The sequence below is a fragment of the Barbus barbus genome, assembly GCF_936440315.1.
Source record: "Barbus barbus genome assembly, chromosome: 16".
Taxonomy (NCBI): Eukaryota; Metazoa; Chordata; class Actinopteri; order Cypriniformes; family Cyprinidae; genus Barbus; species Barbus barbus.
In genome coordinates this window covers 9,611,589-9,637,299 of record NC_136744.1, presented here as the reverse complement: position 1 = coordinate 9,637,299, position 25,711 = coordinate 9,611,589, and the positions used below count along the sequence as shown (strand labels likewise).

The 25,711-nt window shown below is 37.8% G+C and overlaps 1 protein-coding gene across 5 annotated transcripts in view; it reads right to left on the bottom strand.

Moving 5' to 3' along the window:
* The window catches only part of LOC306882603 (calcium-activated potassium channel subunit alpha-1a), a 210,135-nt gene that overhangs the window by 12,785 nt on the left and 171,639 nt on the right, over positions 1-25,711 (bottom strand). For 3 of the 5 annotated variants that reach the window (XM_079437328.1, XM_079437329.1, XM_079437330.1), the window contains exons 19-23: positions 12,635-12,728; positions 6,868-6,991; positions 5,367-5,591; positions 4,753-4,945; positions 1,226-1,339 (exon numbers count right to left, since the gene is read on the bottom strand). In XM_079437328.1, coding sequence (XP_079293454.1) covers positions 1,226-1,339; positions 4,753-4,945; positions 5,367-5,591; positions 6,868-6,991; positions 12,635-12,728 — 750 coding nt within the window. Of the gene's footprint in view, positions 1-1,225; positions 1,340-4,752; positions 4,946-5,366; positions 5,592-6,867; positions 6,992-12,634; positions 12,729-18,218; positions 18,252-25,711 lie in introns of all 5 variants that reach the window. The other 2 variants (XM_079437326.1, XM_079437327.1) reach the window with 1 other exon arrangement.

Below are 25,711 nucleotides of genomic sequence, written 5' to 3'. Positions count from 1 at the left end.
TATTATTGATGCTGAAAACAGTTTAGCATTTTTTTAAAAGTATCGATTGTTCCAAAAGAACAATTTATTTTAATTAAAATTCCTATGTAACTTTCTTTAAAAAAAACGGCCCCCACACTTCTGAACGGTAGTACGTATATCAACAATTGAAATTAATTTCATTTTATAAGTGATTTATGCGTGCAATGTATTCCTTTACTTATTCAAGGTTGGCATGTGAATGTTTATATATATATATATATATATATATATATATATATATATATATATATATATATAGACACACACACTCATAAAAACATTTTAGATTTAGCTTCCTGTAAGCAATGAATATTCACAGGAAATAACTACCACTATAAACAATGCAACTCATGTTAACTACACTATTGTAATTTTTGGAATTCTTGGGAGTATTATTAGCTTGAATATCCAGCTCTTACTTCTTGAATTACAGAAGGACATTGCCAAGAGGCTGAAAACATCCTCTCAACTCAAAGTCAAAGTCTCGCTTTTAAATTAGTCAATGTCAAGTATTAGTCAATGTCTTTAATGACAGATGATATGGAGAGCTTTCATTTAAGATTATACTGATTATTCTTGTGTTGCTCTTTCTTCCTTTTCTTTTTTGAATATTTGTTTCACCTCTACCGATATGCCAGAAACCTTTAGTAAATCAGGCCCCATGTGTCCAAGATGTAGGACTTTGCAACCCCCCAGAGTGGAGGGCTTCTGGATCTCGCATTAAGAGGACAGAAGTACACGCGTGTATGTGTGCGTGTGAGGAGTGTGTTTTGCATGAAGTTTTAAGCGTCTGTGAGGCCCTTTCTCTTTTGCAGCCTTTCTAGTGTAACTCGCTGTAATTGGGTCAGTGGAGAGTTGGAGCGACCGGTCTCTGGTGCGTTAGTGCCCTCTGAGATCTAAAACTTTCATGAGTCCCCCCACCATGGGAATAGTACCACCCTCATTGTTATTTATAAATGGATCCATTTTGCTACTACATGCTTTTTTTCACTCCCTATAAGTCTAGGTCTCTTCCAGTGCATTAGAGGCACAACTGATGAGGACGCAACATTGACCAAGTCGGTGAAATATTCAGGTGCGCCATTACACACATCACAGACACACACTTCATAAGGAACACATCAGCATGGCTTGATACGGGAGTTTAGATTCTAATCACACTTGACTTTGACATGTAAGAAGTATGAGTGCAGTCGCCTCTCACCGAGTTCAGTTATGATTGGGATGTTTGATCCCGTGGTGATGGATGCCTGCCGCACTAAGCCGTGCACTGGACTGTTATCTGGAGATGACCTATCCATCCCTGGAGGTGTGAAACCTGGAAGAGAAAGAGGAAGGGACTGTCACATTTTACCCTGCTTATTGGTGCCAAAACGGATTCAAGGTTTGCAATGGTGACCAAACAAGTAGCATAACAGTCAGGCCATGCAAATAAGATTTTCTTGGTCTAATGCTAAAAGTAGTGAACATATAGTAGAGTTTGTGGTGGCAGGATACGAGTAGACTGTCACGCCAGTCCAAAACAGTGAAATACAGATCCTCCGCTTTTAAGGGTCAGCTCAGGCATATTTAGCATTTGCTGCCTTCCATCAACTAGCAGGTATAAATTTTATATGCCGTTCATTTTGTTACCATAAAACTGGTGAAGTGGATCCTGAAAACCTTTTATGTGAAATGCCATGAAATACAAGCAGGAGTGACAAGAGTATGAATTCACATGACTTGACACTTTTGCATTTCCTCAAGCTGACAAGTAAACACTTTAAATCAGTAATGCTATATGCATAATGCATTGGCCCTGTTTTGACATCCATCGACTGGAGAAAAATGCAAGCGTATAGTTTTTACAGTGACAAACATAATGCGGGGAAAAGATTCAGGTCACAAAGTTTTCAAAGGGCTGCAGGATTCTGTACAGGGGTTGTCCCTCTTCTCAATGGGGAAGTTCAATAGACTAGCTCTCTCTGTAGCTCTAAACAAAAGAATATACAACAGAGAGAGACTAAGACTTTGTCTTAAATGTGCAGAGAATAATCCCGTCTCCTGTTGTGTGAATTGTGAAGACATCAGATATGCAGTGACAGTCAGAGTCGACCATCTGGCATACTGTAAAGCATTTTAGCATCAGCTGATAAATAAGAGCAATTGGATACCAATAAACAAGAGCAATGATACTGCTGATTGTACTTTTTTTTTTGGTATTAGTATTTTACACTGTAAAGCTTCTGAACAATTCAATGCAAGAATATTCTGAATATACATGAATATAGAATATACATGCAAGAATATTCTGATATTAATCAGAATTTGGTCATAAACAGATTAAGACAATATACTGACAACAGCTGGTTTTTGTGCCTGTATTAAGCAGAGTATTGTCATAATATTAGAATATTGACTGAAAATGTCATAAAATCATAATAAAAATATTTATTCTATGACAAGACTAAGACAAAACAACAGTGAATAATTAAACATCAACAGTGACTAAATCAACACACAATATTGTTGATGTGACTAAAATGGAGTTTTAAAAAATCTGCCATCAAACCTGTGTTTCACTAACTGTGATTATCAGTTTAACAATTATGCAACACGACTAAAATGTGACTAAGATTTAATTGACTAAAACTAGACTAAAATTCAGAGTTGACTACATTTGATAAAAACTAAAAAGGACATTTGACACAGGACTAAGACTAAAACAAGAAAAAGAAAAACACAGCTGACAAAATTAACGTTAACTAAAATTGAATATTCATATTTGAGCATCTCCAAACAAATATATTATGTTTGAGACTGTGATAGTAAAGACAATTGTCAATAAAGCAACAATTTTAAAGACCATCTCCAGCACAGCATTTCCAGAATTGAAAAGCAGAAAAAGATTGTTTGTATTTACAGTAGTTTATACAGATTGCTTTGATAAAATGTTTACAGACATATCCCAATATAATTGAAACATTAAAACTGTCTACTGTCTTTTAACATTTGACATACATTTTTTTAAGGCTATTATATCAAGCCTAACCACATTTAACTTGGTCTTGTGCAACTGTGTGTTAACTGCTGCACATCGATCTCACTCAAAGTTATACACCCTTCAAACAGACATACACACAAACCTTAAAGTCATGCTCTAAATTCTGCCTTGTGTTGTAGTTTTCAATGGTAATGCATTATGTAGCTTGGACTTTGTATACTTTATTCAAAAACCCCTAAAGCACTTCTAGAAGTGCCCTGTGTAGTACTTTCTCCTGTCAAAAGGCTAGCTGATTTATTCAATAACACCTTCTGCACAAGTTTAACAAGCCTCACTGAAACGACGAGGTGCTGAGGGCAAGAATATTTACAGAGATGATGCGGTATGATGTAATTTGTTACACCTCTATCTCATAAAGGTTTTAATACAATCATTTTTTTAAATACATTTCTTATATGGATCCTTCTGCCTTAAAGAAAATTAAATTATGATGTGTAATCATGTAACATTAATAAGAATAATAAATAGCTGTATGTCTGCCCAGTTGGAACTACAATCTGGAAGAAAAATTAATCATTTGTTATTTCTATTGGTGCAAATGTTTACTTGGGAATAATCTGAGAACAAGAAAACGGTTCATTGCGGGATACAATATGTTCTAATATGCTCAGTGTTATTGAAATAAATCTTTATTACACACCATTGCTCTGCTGTTGATCATGCCAGATGTTGAGTTAAATTAATTGAGAGCATAGTAATGACCAGGCCCGCATGGAATCAGTGCACAGATTTCCACAGAACTAGAAATGCCCATCAGTCACAAATTTCTACACATCCCCTGCCTCTCCAGCAATTGCATTAAATACTTTGGCTAATTTGATTATGTGTTCAGTCACCAATCAGGGTGCAATGCACTCACTTAATACACTTTACAATGTTTAAATCCACAAAATTCCCCAAAATCAGCACAGATATGGCAAACAGATTCCTTCTGTGCCTGATAATAACATATTCTTCAACAGTATGATTAAAAGCTAATCATCCAACACAGAGGGATGTGCTCTTCCCAACACTACTACATACTGTTCAGCGTGAGCCTTTGGGACAATTATGGACATGTCATTCTGAAGCTTTAAATCCATCTTTCTGTGCAAATGTGGATACTCAATAATGGGTGAAATGTTAATTGTTGTGGGCCAGCTTGTGCTGTGTGTGTAATTTACATAATGAAGAGCAGCTGAAAAAAGCGAAGCTGCTGATTTGTACAGTCTGTTTAATGATGATGAATCCTGATGGGCACAAGAGGGTTACATGTTTATCTGAATGCATAAACAATCTGTTCGAGTCAATTTGTCGGCAAACAAATCTGCCGCGGTCCAGCAATTGGAGGCAAATACGCAATCTGCACAAAAATGTTAGGGATGCTTTTTTTCAGAGCTTTGATTACAGGGGAAGGATACAATACACACTTGCTCAGAATTGCATGCGTATACTAATAATGAACATGCATATGCATGAAATGCAAAGACACTTATTTAATGTTTGTATAAAGTGTCTAGTTATTGTTTTTCTAGATGCACAAACATATGAAACATGAGTCATGCTTTTATCCCTTGTTTTATTAAACCATTTGGGCATATAATTGGACCTTGTTGTCTTTGAAAGCACACAGTAAATGATTGGTTTCTCAGTCTAAAGCTCTTGAGGAGTATTATCTATGCGCTGAAGTATTCTTGGCCACTTCATACCTTGGGAATTAGCCTGCAAGACCCCAATGCTGTCATCAAACTGCATAGATTTGATGTTAAGAGTCGCCAAGATGCATTCCTTGTCCTGCAGTGAAGCATCGTCGATATTGTTCTGATTGGCTGACAGGATAACGCACATGTCACAGAGGTTGATGTTGACGGCCCTTAAATCAGCTCGACTTAATGGCGTACCCTTCAGCGGAGAGAGAGGGGACAGAAGAAGAAAGGGGAAAACAAAAAGATGGCGCAGGAGCTCAGGGAAATTAGTTAGCAAGTATTTACTTTTCTAAAGGCAGTGACATTCAGCTGATCTAACTATGTGCTGAGGGAAGAAGAGATGTGGTCAAATCTAAAAGGCTAGCCTTTGCTGACGGCAGCTTCATTTTTTTCATACACAGTCAAGCTAATGCTAACACGCACTACAGCAAGAAGCAAAGCCTGAGATTCACACGGCCGAGAGAAACCAGAACATCAACACTTGAGAACAATTTGTGGTGGCACTTTTCAATGCAAAAAGCGGATGATGTCTTACTCCTTGAGTCACATCAACTCATAACATTTACAGATGACCTCTTTTCTCCAACTCTATTCTCATTTTCAATGTGTGTACTCACAGGTAAGATGGAGACTTTAGGGAAGTTGTGAAGGGTTTCCCACTCTCTTCTCAGATAATCTAATGAGCCCACAAACACGATGGGCTTTAGCTCGTGGTAATGGAAGTTGCTTGCCCTCAAAGGCATCACCAAGTTTCGAAGCCCCACTAAAGCTGACGTGACATCTCCAAATATACAGACTACTACATGTCCACTCAAAACCGTCATGGAGGCCTCGCTGCGTGTCTGTGGTGAAAATGCCAGAAACAAACACAACAGTTACAATCTCATCAGCAAGAATAGAATAAGAGCTCATCTACTGCCATCCATACAAAAACAACATGAGCTGCAGGAGTAGTTTATATATTGTTTAAAATGAAAAAGGGCAGAAACTGTAAATGTTGTATTTAATTGATTGAAATGTAATCACATAATAACAATTAAGTTTGAATAAGACCATATGAAATTGTGAGAAAAACACATTAAACAACAACAACAATTAAAGAGAGGAAAAATATCATTGTAGAAAATGCAACAGCATTTATGCATGTTCAAGCACATTATCAGTGAGTAAAATGCATCTGTTTAGTATACTCAAAATTCAATTCATTTAGTAAAAGTTGACCTTAAAATATTGACTTTCAGTTCATTGTGTTCAAGGCAAATAATGCATAACATGAGCAAAAAGGTTAGTGATGTTTTTCATTACTTCGATCATAGGGGAAAAATACAATGTTCAAAATTGCATTCATGTTCTAATAATAAACATACCTATGCATAATTCTAAAATTTCCCTTTAGTTTCATAAACACAATTAATGTTTGCTTGTATCTAAATTATGTTATTGTGGTTCTAAATGTGCAAACCTGTAAGTTCACTGTGAACAAGACACAAGAGTGAAATGAATGTCACACTCCTCAAACATTTAAAACGTTACACTTTGAGGAGTCAGTGATGTCAGTAAAATCGTGCTTACTTGTGATACTAGACAAATTTACAATACTTTTGTAAATTGTATAATTATTGTTTGTGTAAATACATAAATTATATATATATATATATAAATTGTGCTTACCTAGCAATTCAGATTTCATGATTGCAAGCTTTAATAATACTTGATTCAATTTTAAATTAAATGCAATTCAATGCAAACAGTTTCTGTGTTTTTTGCATTGCGTTTAACTGGTAGGAAACAAAAAATTTGAAATTACATTGTAATCATTTCTAAATCTTATTAGTATGGTATATATATTTTAGTTGTTGCTCTGATTTATTTAGGGTGATATAGTGCTGAGGATGAATTTTATAGGATGTTAATAAAAACATGACATTTGGTCATTTACAGTTCTTAAGATTTGTCAATGTGCTAAATTCTGAAAAAAAAAGGCACGACATTCTTGCGACTAGGTGGTGCTTGGATGTTTTTGACTGATTAAAGATTGTATTTAACCTGAAAATTTTGTAAAGCACTTTTAAGACGCATTCAAATTGGCAATAACACTACAGTTATGAAGATACCTACCAGAATGACCTTCTCTATTTCTTTGGACGGACACCAGTGAAACATTCCAGTAGAGTCATATCTTTTGACATTAGCATCCATGTTCTCAATCTGCTCATTTCCCGGAACAAGTAGAGGGTCGTGTCTGAAATAGAGCATAAGGAGGAGAAAACGTGTGAGAAGAAAACATGTACGCTTGCCCTTATTTGCAAATGCAGGTTAGTAAAAAAAAAAAGTGACAGTGGGAATTTATCTTCTGGGCTTAATTGTGACATTTGTCAAAGGACAAACTTTCAGCACATCTCACCAGACATCTATTGACAATAAATAAGCAGTAAACAGGCCTGTGCTGACATGGCTTGTCATTGTCAGATTGAATTTGTGCATTGGACTCCATCATAACGGCAGCTCTCTCCGGGCTGCCAAGAATGCGGAGTCATCAAAGCGTCCGCGCCGGTGACAGCACTGGAGTGGAAGAGATGGAGCCGGAGCACTTCAGTGACTGAGTGGCACCAGAATGGAATGCCAATTACCGGCTTTTACTCCGCATCACTCCTGACGTGATGCGTCCAACAGTAAAAGCTTTAACAGAGCCGCACTTTAAATATTTTAGGAATTTGCCCAATCACATTTTGCTCCTCCAAACTGAAGGCCATTAATGTTTCAGCAGCGTGTCACCTCCAAACAGGCTAACCTATATCAGCGCGTCCTGCAGAAGCTGATCTGGGGGGCATGTTGACCGTGAAGGAAGTTCCAGCACTCGGGTACAGCTCACATTCAACCCCACTGAAAGCTTTCTGAACAGCTTGGTAGCAGAACTATACAACTGAAAACCTGAATTTACAAACTAAATGTGCGGTCATGTTCATTTGACGCCTGGTCTGGGGATGTTTGGTATGAATGGCCACTTAAAAAAATTGTGGAATGCCATTTTGAGCTTGTTATTGTTGCATTCTCTGCCTCAAATACAGATTTCGTGGTTGTATTCAACATGGGCATGTCTGCACGTTTAATATACTCCATACAGAGAAAAATAAATATATATAAAGAAATATATACATGTATAAACCAAAGGATCTCTTAAAATATTTAATATAAACATTCTTAAATTTTTTTAAAAAACAACTCTAAATGAATTATTGCAAATGTGATGTTTAATTTTTTTGAAAACATTCTTAAAACCAGAAAACTAACATCTGCTATCTGCGTAAACATTTAGTCATTTGTTGTACAATTTTATGCAGATAAAATATATTGTCTTAGATTGGTCCAATAATTGTAAATTAGAACAACAACTAGGGATGTGTGATGTATATTAAATATTTACAACATATTTGTAATGATTTAGTTGTAATTATTTAGTTGACAATATAAATTCATTAATATTGTAATGACTTTAAATGTCTAATTGTGTAGCCATCATATTTCCTAACGACTGTCAACAGACCAGTTTGTGATCCCTGTAAGTGCTGTGAAAATGAACATTAAAGCACAAAAAATAGGCACCGTTTTATTTGCAAGAGGTGGAAGCACCACCAAAAATAATATAATAAAATAAAAATAAAAAAACATAAATACTGTACAACTACTGGTGCAACATACTGTGAATGTCATATACTGATAACATATACTGGTATAAAAATAACAAAAAAGCATGATTCACTTTTTTTCCTTTTTGGCTGTTAAACCACAGTTTTAGAGAAACCACAGAACTCTTGTAAATGCAAAAAAAACCTGTCAACTAAAACCCACTGTGCAGCACATTACCGGACCTGAGGCAGGCCAAAAGGCTGCCTTTGAGGAAATGGCCTCAGGGCAGACAACAAAGCCCCATCTCTGAGACGTGGCTGCAGGGGAACATGCTCTCTCTCTGTGCCTGCTCAACCCAGCTATTGCTGATAATATCATCCACAGATTAACAACCATTTTTTACAAAGGATTTAAACAAACAAAAAACATGAAAGCCTATATATATATTGTTTAAAGCAGTCTTTTCTGATCGGATTTACTGTATAAGACTTCTTACAAAGATCTGAAGCTTAAGTATAAAAGACGTTCAATAAATTGAAGGATTTATCAATGCAATGAATAGCTATTTATTCATTAACATCAGGGTGCATTATTTAATCTTATGCATGTGATGTAATTTAACTGACGATATAAAAGCGTGCCTGTTACGCCTTGTTCTGTAACACGCTGTAATTAACACAGCACTAAATGAGGTTTGTAAATTGCATTAGCCCCTTGTTAATCACACTAATAATGAATGATGGGACCTCTGCTTCACCTTCTATATTTGCATAACGTCAGATTTAAATTTAAACTTAAAATAACTGCACTGACATCTGAAGCCAAATTTCAAATTCAAATACTGCATATGCAAACTTCAATAATGGATGTGTGGAAGTAAGAATGTGGAAATTCTGGTCATATTACAAACCTCATAATTACTCTTTTTCTCCCTCACCTTTCTAAGCAGGTTAATTCAGTTACACGATCCTCTGACATGCAGTTTCAACTGTGCTTGACTGATAAAATATTACATCAGAAATGTGTCAATTAGCATGCTTGCATGAGATGATATCAGGTTGTGTGCAGGTGCTAATAACAGTGAAAGCATTTAGTGCTTTTACACCCCGACTGAATATTTCATCATGTGGCGCGTGTTTCACCACTCACTCTGTGGACCTCTGTCATTTCAATCTCCCCTCAACATACTGACTGGCGCAGTGCACCTCTGCCAAGATAGCTATCTCTCACCCGCTGTCAGAGCCGCCTGCCAGTCATAAGCACAATCCAACGCTCCACACCACTCCAGAATAAAACATCTGACGTTACTCGCTGCTGCTAGGAAACCCGACAAATGCATTGTGACTTCCCACAATTAGATGTGTTGTGTCTCCTTTGAAGTGTTTAAGTGTGATTTTGTTATTGCATAATATTTCAGATATTATAAATACACTTTTTTTGAAATATAAAATTCTGGAATTATTCAAATTATTATATTACTGGATTTTCAGCAGTCATTACTCCATTCTTCAGTGTCACATTATACTTCAGAAATCATTCTGAAATGCTAATTAGAAATTATTATTGGTACATTTTATCAGTTTATCATTTAGCCCAATCATTTGAGTGGTTGTGTGTCACCATTTCAAAAAATATATATACGGAAAGCAAAAACAGTTTAGAGCATTTATAATAAGAAGAAATGTTTCTTGAGCACCAAATCTGGATATTATAATGATATCTGAATGATCATGTGACACTAAAGACTGGTACTGTACTGATGCTGAAAATTCAGCTTTGAGACACAATAAATTGCATTTTAAAATATATTAAAATAGAAAATACCTATTTTAATAATGTTATTTTAATATTATTCTGTAATAGTATTTCACGATTTTACTGTATTTACCTTTTTTTGCCAAATAATTGAATAAATGTAGCCTTAGTGACTTGTTTCAAAAACAAGAATTAAAGTTTTGAACGTTAGTGCATCTTCCACTTGATTGTATTTTTGCAAACAACCAGGCCAAAAACACTCAATTTAAAGAGACATTTAATCTGAAAATAAAAGGCCTGGAGTACTTTATAGGAAACTAGCAGGTATCGTAAGCGAGACAGAAAGTTCTCCATTTAATTGGTATGTCCAGAGGAGCATCCTAGATGTGCATTTGGGGAAAGAGAGAGCGAGAGAGAACAGAAGTTGCCCTGAGAGCCGGGCGAGCTGCTTTTCAAACAGCGTTCAGCAATTCCAGCGCATCACTCGGCAGTCACTGGCTCCCAGAATCCCTCTCCAGCAGCCTATGAAAGCAACTCCTCGCTTTGAAAATTTTCCCTATCATGCAAACTGACAAAGGCATGCTTTTCAAAAACCCACAGCCAATCTGTTGATCATTATTTATTTATGACGGCCTGGAGGCGCAGAAGCCTGTAAAAACCATACTTGATACGGTATACACTGGCTGTTTTTCCCTTTCCTGCCTGTTGAATAAAGTATCCCTAAGGCTCCCTCAAACAATCGCTTTTCATTGTGCATAAAACACACCTTGTAAAGGCGAGGTATTTAATGAATGTTGTAATATATTGACAAGGAGGGCACAGGTTGAGGGAGTCCACGGGTCTGTCTTTGGTAATTTTGATGTTTCGCTGCAGGGCTCTGGCTTGAAAAAGCTTACACCTAGAACAGAGGACCTGTCATCCAGTACCCAAGAGCCAGCTGAACACAAAGGCACCCTAAAGCACAGAAAACTTTGACACCGCTTTGAAGCGTTTCAAACCAGGGTAAATAACTCCCAAGAATTATTATCACTTGTAGATCAAAGAGTCTATGCATACATTACATGGCAAACGGGGACCTTCAAATCTGCTCAGAAAAACAGTTTTTTGCTATAAGTTAAGGGATAAAAACCAAAGATCCTTCTGAGCGATCGCTGAAAGCTATTTTTTTTATTATTCCACAGTTTATTGTTTAAAACCGAGAGCGAAAAGAAACAATTGAACATTGATCATCTTCACTTGGAAAGCAGACTAAAGGGCGAGATCCTCTGCAGGGCTGACAGTTTACAGTATGTAATATTCGACATAATTGCTTCTTTTTTGAGGGGGGGGGGAGATCATGTTGGAGACCTCTGTCTGGGGTACTTATTATAAGCTACAGAGAAATGCCTTTGAGGAAATGTCAAATGTTTCTCTTTATACAGAGAAATGCCTTGTGGGTGGCACACAAATGAAAAAAAGTAATACAATATTATGTTAAATATAAAAATGAAAAGTAAAAATAAAGCAAAAAAATCCCTTACTTTTTAAATGTATAATACAATACGTAAAAAAATTATTAAATATTGCATTGAAAAAATGAAAATAAAACTGCTGTCTCATGTAACAAATTTTAATTAAATGTTACATTTTACAACTATTGCTACAATAAAAAATTTTTTTAATAATAATAAAAGAATATATATATATATATATATATATATATATATATATATATATATATACACACACACACACACACACACACACACATATATACATATATATACATATATATATATATATATATAAATAAATAAAACAATGCAATTTTTTTGCAACACAAACATACATACAGTCAAACATGTTGGCTATCACTTTGCAGAAGGTTGTGCTTTCCTCTAAACCTTCAGCAACACTTTCTCGCTCCACGACGTGCAATGGAGGGCATTGTCTCTACATTTTTTACAACCACATGGGCGGAAAGCAAGTCCTTTTATCAGTCAAAATCAATTAGCGGCATTCTAATTCCAGCGGACAGGATAAAAGGAAGGTAATATTTGAATTCATTTTTGATTGCAATGATAAATTTCACATATGGCCTTAAGTACGAAAAACACGCCTCACAGGGGTTCCCACAATAGATGAAGAGCCCTGAGGCTAAGTAACCATGCTGGCGTCTCTGATTGGTTGACACCGTCATTAGTGCCACCGCTGTTTAAGAACTACATGTGGACGGGACTGGGGGGGAGATGACAGCTGAGACTTTAAAGCAAGAGTATTTTTCAAACAGCTTTTCATAGCTGCTTTCATGACAGAAATATTTCAGCTCTATCATTAACCGCTGACAGGCTGACAGCTCAAACGCCTCGGCCTGAAAGGCCTGCTCTCCCCTCCCTCTCCCTCTCTCTCTCCCTCCACACTTTCTTTCTCCTTCTCCACTCCTCCTACTCCCACCATCCCAGCACCATCCGTCCTGTCTTTCCTTTTGAAGGCTGGAGGGAGGGTCTTGAAATCAATGTCTTACCTCATCATTTTGGGTGAGCAGTTGGGTGAATTTCGCATGCCTCCGTTGCGTTGCTTCTTTTTGGGTGACAGTGTTGATGGATGCTCATCTTCGACTGCAAACACATGCAAAGAGTGTCAGACTGTGGACAGCTGGGATTGTAAAGTGTGCTGGAGATGACATATTAAAGAACACAAAAGCCAACACTCAATCAATCATTGCAAAAAACACTCAAATCTGTGAAGACCTCCAAAAATAGAAAGAGAACAGTGTTAGTATGGACAAAAGTAGTAAGGCAAGTACAGACCTGAAGGACAACCATTAAGTTTTACACCCTGTTTTCCATGAATGTTCTTTTCAAAGAGTTGGTTTGAGCAATGTGCGTGTGTGTGTGGATTTATTTCCATCCGTATCAAACTCTCTTTTACCTCTCTGTCATTGTTTGGAGGGCATGAGCTCGAACAATGACAGAGGGGAAGAAAAAAGAAAAAGAAGAGTAATTTGTTGTGTGTTTTTTAATGGATGACTACATGGCAAAATCAATCCTCATCACTCAGAGAGCCGTGAGTGATGGCTCCGCTGTGAGTCTGTCCCCCGTACCACAAGCACTCTCAGCGCTGAACAAGCACCCTGAACTGAGCCTTCTCTAACTGAAACGCCTCTCCAGAAGGACGTTACTAAGGGGCCTGTGAATGCCACAAGCTCTCTGCTTTAGAAACACATCATGTGCGAGTGTTAAAGCTTCGCCGGAGATGTTATGGATATAGTAAGGTGAAATATTAAAAAAACTATAGCTTTACTTAAAGGCATAGTTCACCCTAAAAATCATTCATTCCCTCTCATGTCATTCCAAACCTGTATGACTTACTCCTTTAAGGAACACATGTGCAAAAAAAATGTGCATGCTCCTCTTACAAATAGCATCAAATTCTGGCCTTTGTATCTTAAGTTGCCATATCTGCCAAAATGAACAACTTAAATTTGAGCTTTATTTTATTTAAGGTGCTTTAACAGCTTTGATCACTGTATGGATGAGAAAAGCATGTACATTTCCTCAAAATTTATCCTCTCATATTTTTGGGTGAACTGTTCCTTTAAGTTGGGGAGAAAGTGTTCAACATGTTGTGATAAAAACTATTCAATATTTTCTCTCCTGGAATTTTATGTATAATTTCCAAGTATACCACAGTACACGTTTTTCATTTAGCAAATTACTTAATATGCTCAACTGCTATATTTATATTATCCATCTTTTTATTTATATTTGATATGATACCCGATACTGAACCCAACATGGTCTGATTTGTATTAGAGGCAAACTAGTAACAGAAACCCAAACTCTAAAACACTGCAAGCTTGCTTTAGTGTGGCTCTGTTAGAAATTCATCAGCACAGCAAAATATTAGAGACAAATACTGCAGACGCATATACTTGTAGGTCTCTGATTTCCCTTTGTCATCTAATTGTTCTAATGAAAAAAGACAAATTAAACAAAAAGACACTGTCTGTGTCTTCACCAAATGCCAGTGCTTGACATTTGCAATTACACTGTGGAAGGAGCAATGTGAGACAGTAATCAACTTTAAAAAATATCACTACTGATAAGATGGCGGTGCAGTGGCCCTTTGTTCCGTGTTATGGTTGTTGAGCGAGTGGCCTGGCTAGGCCAGACCGCTCTCTCCTGCCCTTGCTCCTCCAAATTAGGCAGCGGAGATTTACGAGCTACAGTGGTGCCCTTCAGTAAGAGGCTTAGCAATGAAATAACTCCACCTGCAACATGGCCATTTCAGCAAGTCTCTGCTTGTTCCAAATTACATTACGGCACTTTTACAACCTCAATCAAAATAGGATCAGCCCACCAAAGTGTGATTGCTGTTCCATACCACGGGCAGCTATAGCCCTCGTTTTTTTTATGTCGCTGATTAGAACAATTGAGCTAGACATCTGTCTCCTCTGCTTCAGACAGACAACGGGCTGAAGCATGTTTTAACGCATAACAGAGATATAACAGAAAAAATTTGGTTTGTTTCGTTTCAGTTGTCCGCACCTTTTTACTATAATTCTGGACACTTTGTAAAATTTAAGGTGTTCATAACAACTGGCTTAGGTTTAAAACTCTGAGACCACATTGAAAATTACATTTAAACCTGGAATGGTGTGGAAAAAATTACATAAAATAATATGAAATATTTAAGATATGAAAGGAAAAATATATTGGTTTAGTTCTGAAAGTCCGAGACCATTTAAAAATCATTTAAACATAGTAATGAACCAGAAAGAAGACAAAAAGTTAAATTAATAAAATATAAAATAAATCAGAAATATTTATGTAATGAAAAAATATTTAAAATAACTATAATTCTGTACACTTTATTTGTACAACTTAGGTTGCCCATGGCCAACTGGCTTAGGTCTATAAGTCTGAGACAACACTAAAAATATAATTTAAATCTGAAAAAAATCAAATAAAAGACGTAAAAAAAGAAAATATTTAATGAAATTTTTTTTCAAAATACATAAATGAAACAAATTTGTCAAAAAATACTATTTTAAATAGTGGCCTTGAACCCCACTGTACATACTGATGTGTAACGTAGCTATACTGGAACTTCTTTCGATGGCAGTTTTGGTTATACACATTACATACACACACTTAGTGTTGGGGCGCACTTAGTGTATTTGCCACTAGCTGCTCTACATGCATGCAGCAGTGACTGCAGGGTCCCATGCAGGAGGAAGGGGTTGTCTGCGGCAGCACTGACTAATGCGTCTTAAGGCGCCACCTACAGTGCGTGGGGGTGAGCGTGGAGTACAAGGTGCTGGGGCGGTAGCGGTATTTTCCGGGCAGGCTGCGGGCCCGGTTCAGACCAGCCAGGCTGAGGTGTGGCTGTGAGGGCGGCGCCAGAGGGAGAAGACTTCCTTTACGGTTATTAACAAGAGGTATGGCAGTGGTGGAGCACTCCACAACTGGCAGCACACTGGGAAGAGTGTTGGGAACAGCCATGCTGTTGGCCAGTTTGATTGAGCGCTTTTGAAAAGTCGGTGTAACTTCCTCCTTTACTGTCAAACAGTGGAAGACAAAAACAAGGAGAGATTACTGTGAATAAAGAAAAGGAAATAATATATATTTATTTAAAACAAATCTGTAAAACGTGCCGAGTTTTTAGAAAATGTTTTTTTTTTGGTATTCATGTTGGTTTCATATAGCTTTGATGCTATTCATACTATTTTTAAGAAGCATTTAAATTAAATGAGTCTAAAAATGGAAAAATTAAATGTATTGATGTATTACATTTTTTATTAAATCAACATTTTCATTACACCTTGAATGTGAGTATACACATCCTTTACATTATTTTCAAAAAGCTTTGAAATTAATATTAGCTTTTTTGTATTTTATATATATATATATATATACTGTGTGTATGTATGTGTATATATATATATATATATATATATATATATATATATATATATATATATATAATTATTTTTTTGATAAAATACAAAAAGCAAATTTAATTTTTAAAAAACATTTATTTATTTATTTTATCTATCATGTATTATTAACATGTGAATATCATGCAGCTTTTGGCGAGTCACACCACATGACATTTTACAACCTGAATTAAACTTGTCATAAAAAGGTCAAATTCCCTAATATTTTAAGAGGCTTTAAATTAAAAACAATCCCCGGTTAAAAAAATAACAATAAAATAGAAAGTATTTTATAAGATTTAAAATTGCTTTATAAAAGTCACCTAAAAGCACACGCCATTAGTGCTTCTAAACTAAATATATGATGATTAAAACATTGAAGCATTCATAATTTATCACTGAGCTGCATGAGAATCACATAAATATTTAAGTATGAAAATACTAGTTGACATGATTTTCATTGTTGTGCCATTTATTTCCCCCTTCGATTACCATTTACAGACAGATCCACAAATCTGTGTGCCATAAAGGCAACTGCCGCATATTTGAATAATTGACGATGACCCCTCAGTTTTATTAAACACTACTTAACCACTTGGCAAGCGCTTTAGGTGAAATGTTCAATATGACATTTGCTTTTCCATTGCTAATAAACATTAATTAATTAGAAGCACTTTCTTCCCCGCCTGCTCTGCGACAAGACAGAACAAAGCACGAACATACTATTCCTGATCACCGTCACAACGAATCAGGTCACAGTGCAGGTAGAGATGTGCTCACACAAGGGAACACAGCAATCTCTTTATGTTCTGCCTCAATATACGGCAAAGCCGTGTTGAAACAACATCTAAAATGTGTGAAAATCAATACTTCACACAATACGCGAAAATGTCTTCGATTAAGCCGCGAAAAGCAGCAAAATAACAACAATCTGCAGTCTGACAGACAGGAGTCTGCGGTGTGTATAAGAGACCTAAAGTGTTACACACGGGGAGTTATCAAGCTCACTGCCTGCCATCCCAGCCATAAGACTCCAGCCTAATGATATCTACATAAAAGGCAAGAGGTTAACCAATATCTGGTGTAAGTGGAAAAACAGTTTCCGCCCGCTCCCCAAACCTTGCTCAGAGCAATAAATAGATGGTTATTTCTGCCGTCAGCTGCCGCATAGATTTAAAGGCCGCCACAGATAACTCCTGGATTCATCTGGCCCCTGTCAAACACGAGTAGCATTATACAGAGAACATCCGCTCTGGCACTTTCACTGTGGATTTACAGTAATCCAGACGGCAACTGTCCCTTTACGAAATGCAAATCCTGTGACGAGCCGCAATTGTGCATTCTTATCAAGGCCATTGTTCAATTATAGAAAGCATTTTAAAACTTTATCTAATTTTATGGCTGCTCTACATAAGTCAATTTGGCATGCATACACATTGTAACGTTTTAATCACCTTAAATTCTTCGAACTATTAATAATATTAGAATAATTTTATTTATATTAAAATAGTTATACTTTTTTAAAATAAATTTGCACTTAAGATGATTTTTTTCAGATTCAGAAATATAACAAAACTTAAAAAAAAAAAAAAACTTGTAAAAACTAAATGATCACTTCTGCCAAACATTTACACAAATACATCAGGTTACATGCTAAATGAAACTTAACAGCAGTGAAACAAAAGCTCTCTCGGCATTCATTAGCGACTCGTTTTCCTAAAACATTCAGCTGTGAACCGAACCCCAGACTGCCGCAGGCGATCGCATTTTCCCTGGAGTTGTAGCGCCATCTGCTGTTGGTGGCGTCACAACACAGAAACACGTGCAATACCTCACAGCATTTCTAGCTCTTCAATCATCCCTCGCAAGGACACAGAGCTCTTTATGCAACATCTGGATTTCATATGGATCCCTCTATTCAGCACCTGACCTTTCTCATGCACGTTTTAAAGTTGAGCAGCCCCTCTGATGCATTTGACCAGAACCCAGTGCTGAGAAACTGTCATCACGGCCCCCCTTCCCATCAATCCCCAGTAATCTACAGAGAACTGAGGATGGCAGCTTTTGTGCTGTAATGCTAGTGGGGGTAAAATCAAAAGCAAAGAGCCAAAGCAGGCAGGTTGCACGAACGAATGAGGGAATGAGGAAAACAGAGAAGTACACTTACGTGTTCTGACACATCCGTTAAACTTATATTTGGCTGAGGGGAACACAGAGACCAATGAGAGGATACAGAGAGGAAGAGAGAGAGAATGAAGGTGAGAAAGACAGCAGAAAGACAGTACATCACACTCACACAAGGACAGAGAGGAAGGAAAGTCAAGTTAACAGCAGTTAAAGCAAAGAGGTTGATGAAAATAATGATATAAGCAGGAGATGATTAAAGAAACAAAAAAATAAAAGAGATTATTGGTGGAGGGACTGGATTTAAATGAAGCGATGAAAATCAAGCTGCTTGTTCAGTGTTTCCACAGCACGGATCCATTTTAAAAGTCAAATGTTGGATTCCCGTCCAAAGACCTATGACGAATATACAGGCTAAATCCGACCAACCTCACAACGATCATTATGGTATTTGGAGTTCGGTTGGAGAAAAGAGAACGCTTTGATAAGTCATCATTTTATCCTTGACATTCAATTTGATGAAAACCAGTGAAACCGATCAAACAGATGTTAGCAATCTTGAGGCTTAAGCAAATAGTTAAACAACAAATTACAGATGTTTCCCATCACATAATTGCTTCTGTAAAAATGAAACGCTGCTGGCTGATCATTTTTGATCGGTAATTACTATCTTGTCAACTGCAGATGAACGCCAAACCGTAGGCATGGCCTGCTGGGAGAATCAAGATTATTATATGCTACAAACTTGTGACAAAGCAAACAAAATTAGTCATTAAAGTGAACATGAATTGATGTTTTGAATTGATGTTGTTTCTGTAATGTGGTGTATTTCTGAGTGAAACAATATTAGTGATATTTATATGAAGTATTGTAATATTTTAAAGGGGTCATATGATGCTATTTTAAAGATCATTATTTTGTGTATTTGGTGTAACAGAATATGTTGACATGCTTTAATGTTCAGAAAACACTATTTTTGAAATACTATACATTATTGTAGTTTCTCTATGCCCCGCCTCTCTCAAACACGTTGTTTTCTACAAAGCCCCTCCTTCCAACAAGTGCAGTCTGCTCTGATTGGCCAACTGACCCAGTGCATTGTGATTGGCCGAACACCACAAGCACATGACGGAAATGTAACGCCCCTTACCATAATCGCAAGCTTCAGCTTTCAAGTTAGTTTCACCATCAGTTCATGCCCGAAAGGGGAACAGAGTCGCGTGACAGACACAGTGATGATGCTTTGCAGTATACAAGCCGCGGTTAAGACTATTTCTGAGGGGCTGTACACTCCGCTGTGATGTGGCCCTCTTCCCCTCACACACACAACGCGTTACGCACAAAACTCCGCATTTGAACAGTCAATAGCAAATACTTGAACTAATTACAAAAATACAGTCACTGATTCAGAAGCGCCAGATTGTCATAGCAAAGTCTTTTTGTTTTCGTTTTTTTTTTAGAAATAGCCTTCGTGCATAGCCAGCCTTGCACTCTAATAGGTTCACGAAACTCTCGTCCATAAAATGCGTTGCATAAATTTGAACATTGTGCTGTTGTGTTGGAAACAATTCTTAACCAATGATTCTTAATTGCATCTACTTTCGGAAGCCCAAATAAAGTGCTTTTGCTTTCGCATAGAAACACACAGCGTCTCCCTGACATGGCTGCATCAACACTACTGCGGTTACTGAAACCATGCCTTCTTTCTTTGAGTGAACATTTGGGCGGCATTACGCAAATATTTCCACATCGTGATGTAGACATGTGGGGACATGTTTGAATGAGCTGTTTGAGGGGGGGATGGACGAGTCTTAACTTTTATAAAGAATCTCTCTTTGGGCTTGAGACTTTAGTCTTTACAACTTTAGGGATCTCATCTATGCACAAACAGCTTGTAACACTCCAAAGAGAAAGGAAAACTTGAAAACGCATCATATAACCCCTTGAAAAGAATTACCAAATATATTTCAATATTAAATAATATTTTAATACATCAATATTTAATAATTACATTTTCTAAAGAATATTTAAGAAATGTAGGGGAAGACTTGAGCAGATCTATTGGTAACTGAATGGGTTGCTATTTAGATGTTTTTTATCCAATAGCCTGTGCAGCCTAAATGACATAACCTGGAAAATTTGGAAAGTCATTTTAGGGAAAAATCAGGCCAATTTGAATAAACATAAGGCCAAACTATTTCTGTCATTGGAATAATGAGCACGGAATCATTTAATATAAGACAAGGAATGCGTATTAAGCAGGTAAATAGCGTAAATTTTGAATTCGTGTTGACTTTAAGTCATATATTGCATATATATCCGGATTTGTTGCAGACAATCCTACTGCAGGATGTGTTTGGATGCATGTAGGCTGATCTGTACTGCTGCCCCTTCATTGCAAAGTCTCATCTTTCGTTCCGAGTACTGTATCTGATGCCATAAAGGTCACGGCGCAGGCCCAGGGCGGGGCGGTGACAAGCGTTCAAGCAGGAGCCCCGTGCCGGTCCTGGCATATGTCGCTTGCGATCTGCGGGCGCAGGAAGAGTCGGCCGACTCTCTGGCTAGCATCTGTCCTACACGGTGGAGGGGATGACCGGCCCTGCTCCTGCCTGGTGGTAAGGAACTGTCAGGTTGAGTTTCATGACACACCAGCTGAGCTGGGGAAATGAAAATGCAAACATAATTTTCATGTCAGGCTGCATAAGAGCCAACGGTGCTGAGTTCCACCCTGCAAGGAGCGGACAAGATCCACTCTCTGGGCTGCGCCGCCCTGCCCTGCCATGCTCGTCACATCCTCTGCAAACTCCACAACCAACCGGAGAGGGCAGGAGGAAAGGAAAAAGAGAAGAGAAAAAAAATGCCCTGAAGACACCAAAAAGCCGCAACCTCTCTCAGTGTGCCAGGCGATTGTTGTTTACAAAACAGGCATGCCTAGGATTGCCCTGCTGGAAACTTCCTAGTGAAGGCTCATAAGTTCAAAAAAGGAATTAATACCCTTTGTGATGCTGAGCACCTTGAGAGTCTTTAAAGCTCATGTAATGAGGGGATAAGTCTCGGCAGGTGGAGCGGAGGGACTGTTATTGTCATTGTAACTTAGAGCGGAGGCAGCTAGCTCACTTGTTCAGGATATTTGCTCCCTAAAGCCTGCACCTGCAGAGATAACAAACTCTTCTTAATAGTGTGCAGTGCACCAGAGCTATAATGAGTGTTCCATTGCTCCCAACTCCTTGTCAACGACTCTCTGGGCTTTGACTGCAGCCAAAAGAGAGCAGGAAAGACATAGTGTCGACTTCTCACGCATCTCATTTTCATACTAATAATTCTTTGTCTGGCTTTGGCAGGAAGGAGCATTACCATCCTGAGTGATGTAAGCACAGAATCAGAACAAAAAGTGCACGAGAAAGTGCCCATCAGGGAACATTACTTCTGTAAGACAGAGTGCATTTACTGCCACGCGTTTCATGCATTCAGCAAAATTACTGCATCCAGGGGAGTAGTATTTATTTCAGCAATAACTGGCTACTATATTGTGCAGGTATAAGACCACCATATCATGCTTAGCGCAGGGATGTGGTGATATTTATGCTTTCTAACCCATTTGGGGTGTGGGAACACATAATCGGCAATTTAGCGGAGAGTGCCACTAAATCGACAGTTTAGTTGTGGAAGTTGTGAAAATGTATGCAAAAAGTCAGACAATAACTCAAAAATAAGATACGTAAGGCAGCACTTTTGTCCCACCTGTTCAAAATAACAAAATCATAATTTGCGGGAAAACTGGCGTAAAATAGAAATTCAAATGGAACTTGTAGCCACTGTGGCTTTTTTAATAAAGGTAATAAATTACTTGGGGCCACAAAACAAATATAAATTAAAATAAACTATACAGAAAGAAATGTACATATTAAATATATAAACACCATAGTTAAATTATCACTGAGATATATTTTATCAATATTTTGAATCTTTTCAATTTTCCATTTTCATTTTGAATTTAAAGTTTTAGTAATTTTGTTGTTTTTGTCATTTTTAGTATAATTTGTTTAATTTGTATTTCAGTTTTAGTTTGTTATTTTAGTACTTCCAGTTAAATTAAATTAAATTGAGAAATGTTGCTTTGCCAGCAAGTTTAAATAAAAGTTAACATTTTATTTCAGTTAACATTTTTTATAGTTTTCAATTATATATAATTTAATATATAATGCATAATTTATATATATATATATATATATATATATATAAAATGTAAATGCATTAACATTAAATACAATATAAAGTGAATGTAGTAAATAAATATAAATTAAATATATATAGTAATTAATCAATTAAAATAATTTCATTTAATACACATTTTACTTCAAGTAATTGTGCATAGAAACTTAGCAATTGCTGCTTTTATGTAAACAGGAGCAGAGAGCACTTAGTTGGGCAGACGCATGGTCAGAACAGGGTCAATAACATGATGACGGGCTCGGAGAATGTCATTAGAAACTCATTATTGACTGAGTGAAATCAAAGTCAGATGGAGGAACTCTGTGAATTCCTCATCACAAAGATGTAATGCTAGATCTGAGACGAAACCGATGCGAGGGAGTCAAAACAAAGCCGCAGCTGGCATTGGCTGTCAGCCTTGGCAAAAATGCACTCAATTCAGAAAAAAACGGCAGCAACGAAAACCAATGAAGGATGATGCTACGTGAAGAGGTCAGTAACTAGGTAATGATCAGTAACTGGTATCCAGGGATATCACCACAGACCAAAACACAAGACACAAAGTCAACCTCATCATAGGTTTTGATGCTAATCTAAGCTGATGCGGTGAACAGTCGGAAGGCAGTTGTAGAGGAAATGCGATCGCCTGAACTGACCCCTGCTTTTATAGTAGGTTGCACCGCTGCCATTCCTAATTGACAGAAGCTTTAGTATTTCACATCTGCTATGGCTTAATGAGAAGACCCCTGTTCGGCGCTGTCCTTTACACAACTAACTGCTTCAGTCATCTGACCTCATCCAATAGCCTGAGTCACCGCCATCTCAATTGAGTTCCTGTCAGGAGATCTCTTTTTAACTTTCCCATTGAGCCTGACAGTCCCACTGTGGTATACAAGGCATTAAATAAAGCACATTGACTTTTTCTCCCCTGATTGCTGGCTAAGAGAAAATCATCGAGGTGGATCAGATCCTGTGGAAAGGGGGAGAGTTTGACGTGTTTTTTCAATTGCACCTAAATGTGGACTTCGCTGAAGGAAGAGGTTTTATTTCAGCCAGTGGAAATGGTGGAGGCATTAATGGCTTGCGGTTGTAAAACATGATTGTCCAAGAATAGCAGAAAAGACATTGCCAGTATATACTTACAATCTATGAACAGAAGAATCTCACTAAAGATCCCTTTCAATCACAATCTAGCATTTGGCATGCAAATTAAACATGATTTTAGTAAATATTGGACATATATAGTTTGACTGTTTTTTTTTTCATTTACTGATCTCCTTCCAATTTCGCTCAGGGAACAAATAAAGTCAAAAGGGATCTTGAGAAGTGAGCAGTGTTTCTAACATTTTTAACTGGGCGAGATGGCTTTGGAGCACATTCAAAATTCAAAGACCAAAGGATTGTTGGTCTCCAGTGTTTGAACCTGGGGGAAAAAAACAGTTAGCCATTTGATTGCATCTTCCTTAATCTGATGAAGGTCTTCAAAAGTCACACAAACATGAAAACATTGTCAAAACATCATTAGTGTCAATTAGCCCATGGATGTTTCGATTAAAAGCACATCATATAGTTATTTAACAGATACATGTACACCTGCCATGTAAAAGTGTAAACACCAAAAACAGTGACTGCAAAAAGGTCACCAGCACCACACAAGTGCTCCACTGACACAGCATGCGCCAACACAGTCCTACTGCACCTACTGCAGCACTAACACAGAGAAGCCACGTCACTTCAACTACCACCAATTCACCAAACGAAAAAGAATATGTACTAGTGTACCGACCAATAAGCCACATATACGGAAATAATGGAGGAACGAAACAGGCACGGCACATGAAACACGGCACAGACACGCACGCACTTACGGACACGCACACTCACACGCTCACAGGTCACGGACACCGGACGGCATGTGGTTTGGCGATCAAACTTACAGGCACGTAAACTGGTTGAGCAATCATGAACAGAGACAGAAGAAAGTGGGAAGGCCCTCTGAAGACTGTCCATGTTACTATGTACATTGCCTGACATGCACGAGCAGTCGCGCTCAGAGCGCCCGCAATCAAAACAACATGCCAGTTTCATTCGCTTGTAGATGGACATCTTGGCTACAGTCATGTGTTGGATGAGAGGAGAGGAAAGCAGCAGGTTAATGGCAAGGATCAAAAGAGCTTTTCAACCAGGGAAGTCTGTAGGTAACTTTTTCAAACAGGAACAAAAAGTGCAATGCCTTAGCAGCAAGCTCTGACAGACTTGACCCGCAGATGGACCGCTGCGCTCCCGCTTGAAATGCACTTCTGATTCGCTTTTGGTTCCGTTCAAACTGCAGAAGTGAAGTTCGATCCGAATTTGAAGATTCGTACCAAATCGGACTAAGAAAACATCTAACAGAGGGCTTGTGTAAGCGGGAAGCAGTCGTCTCATTGGGGTCAAGCCGTGCCCTAAGGCTGATCATGTCATAAAAGGTCAAAAGGTCAGATATGACAATATGATCAGGGGTTGGGGCAAGGGACATTCAGGCAGAGAGGAATGGGTGAATGTGTTCAGAAGCAAAACCTCTTTGGATAACATCCTCTGTATCTAAAAGAGAGGATCACGTACCTGTATCCCATCATGCAGCAGCAGGTTATAGGCATCACAACATGCTACAGGCTCTAACGTAGCCGCTCTATTCTGTTCATCAAACTCTGCTCAATCAGGGATTGGTTGGGAGATTAGTGTGGTAACATGCCAATAGGTTATTTCTTCGGGCCCCGATTAGAAGATACTTTCACATGCATTGCACATTTGATTCAAACATACAGGGGGGGTTCTCAAAGGAGCTGTGGTGAGAGACTATAGCAACATTTGATTGCTGTGAATCGAACTAAAAACAGTCCTTGGTATGCATTCTCCCGGTGCCACCTCGCAAACGGACCATAATCAAGTCTGGCACCCTCAAAAGAGCAAACAATCCACAGGGAAAAGCCTGCTTTTGACTTCCATCTGAGGTTACGAGCCCGAATTAAGAGGCCAATTTCAGTTGTATGCTGGAAAGATAATACGGTAAATGACTTGGCCTTTAGAGCCATAACCTCAGGGACTGTTATTCGTATAGAACCATGCAGAACAGCTGAAATTAAGGAGAACAGGCATGCAGAGGGGGGCGACTGTGGTCGTATCTCTTGAAACGGCAGCCCGGTCGACCGTTTACGGGGCTGAAACAGATTAAGGCAATGCGAAAACATGCAGCAGTGGGGCTTCTACTTAATTTCATGCTGAAATCTGTCGCTTCAGAGTTTGAGGGTTGACATTCAACGGAGCACATAGTATGTGGTTATG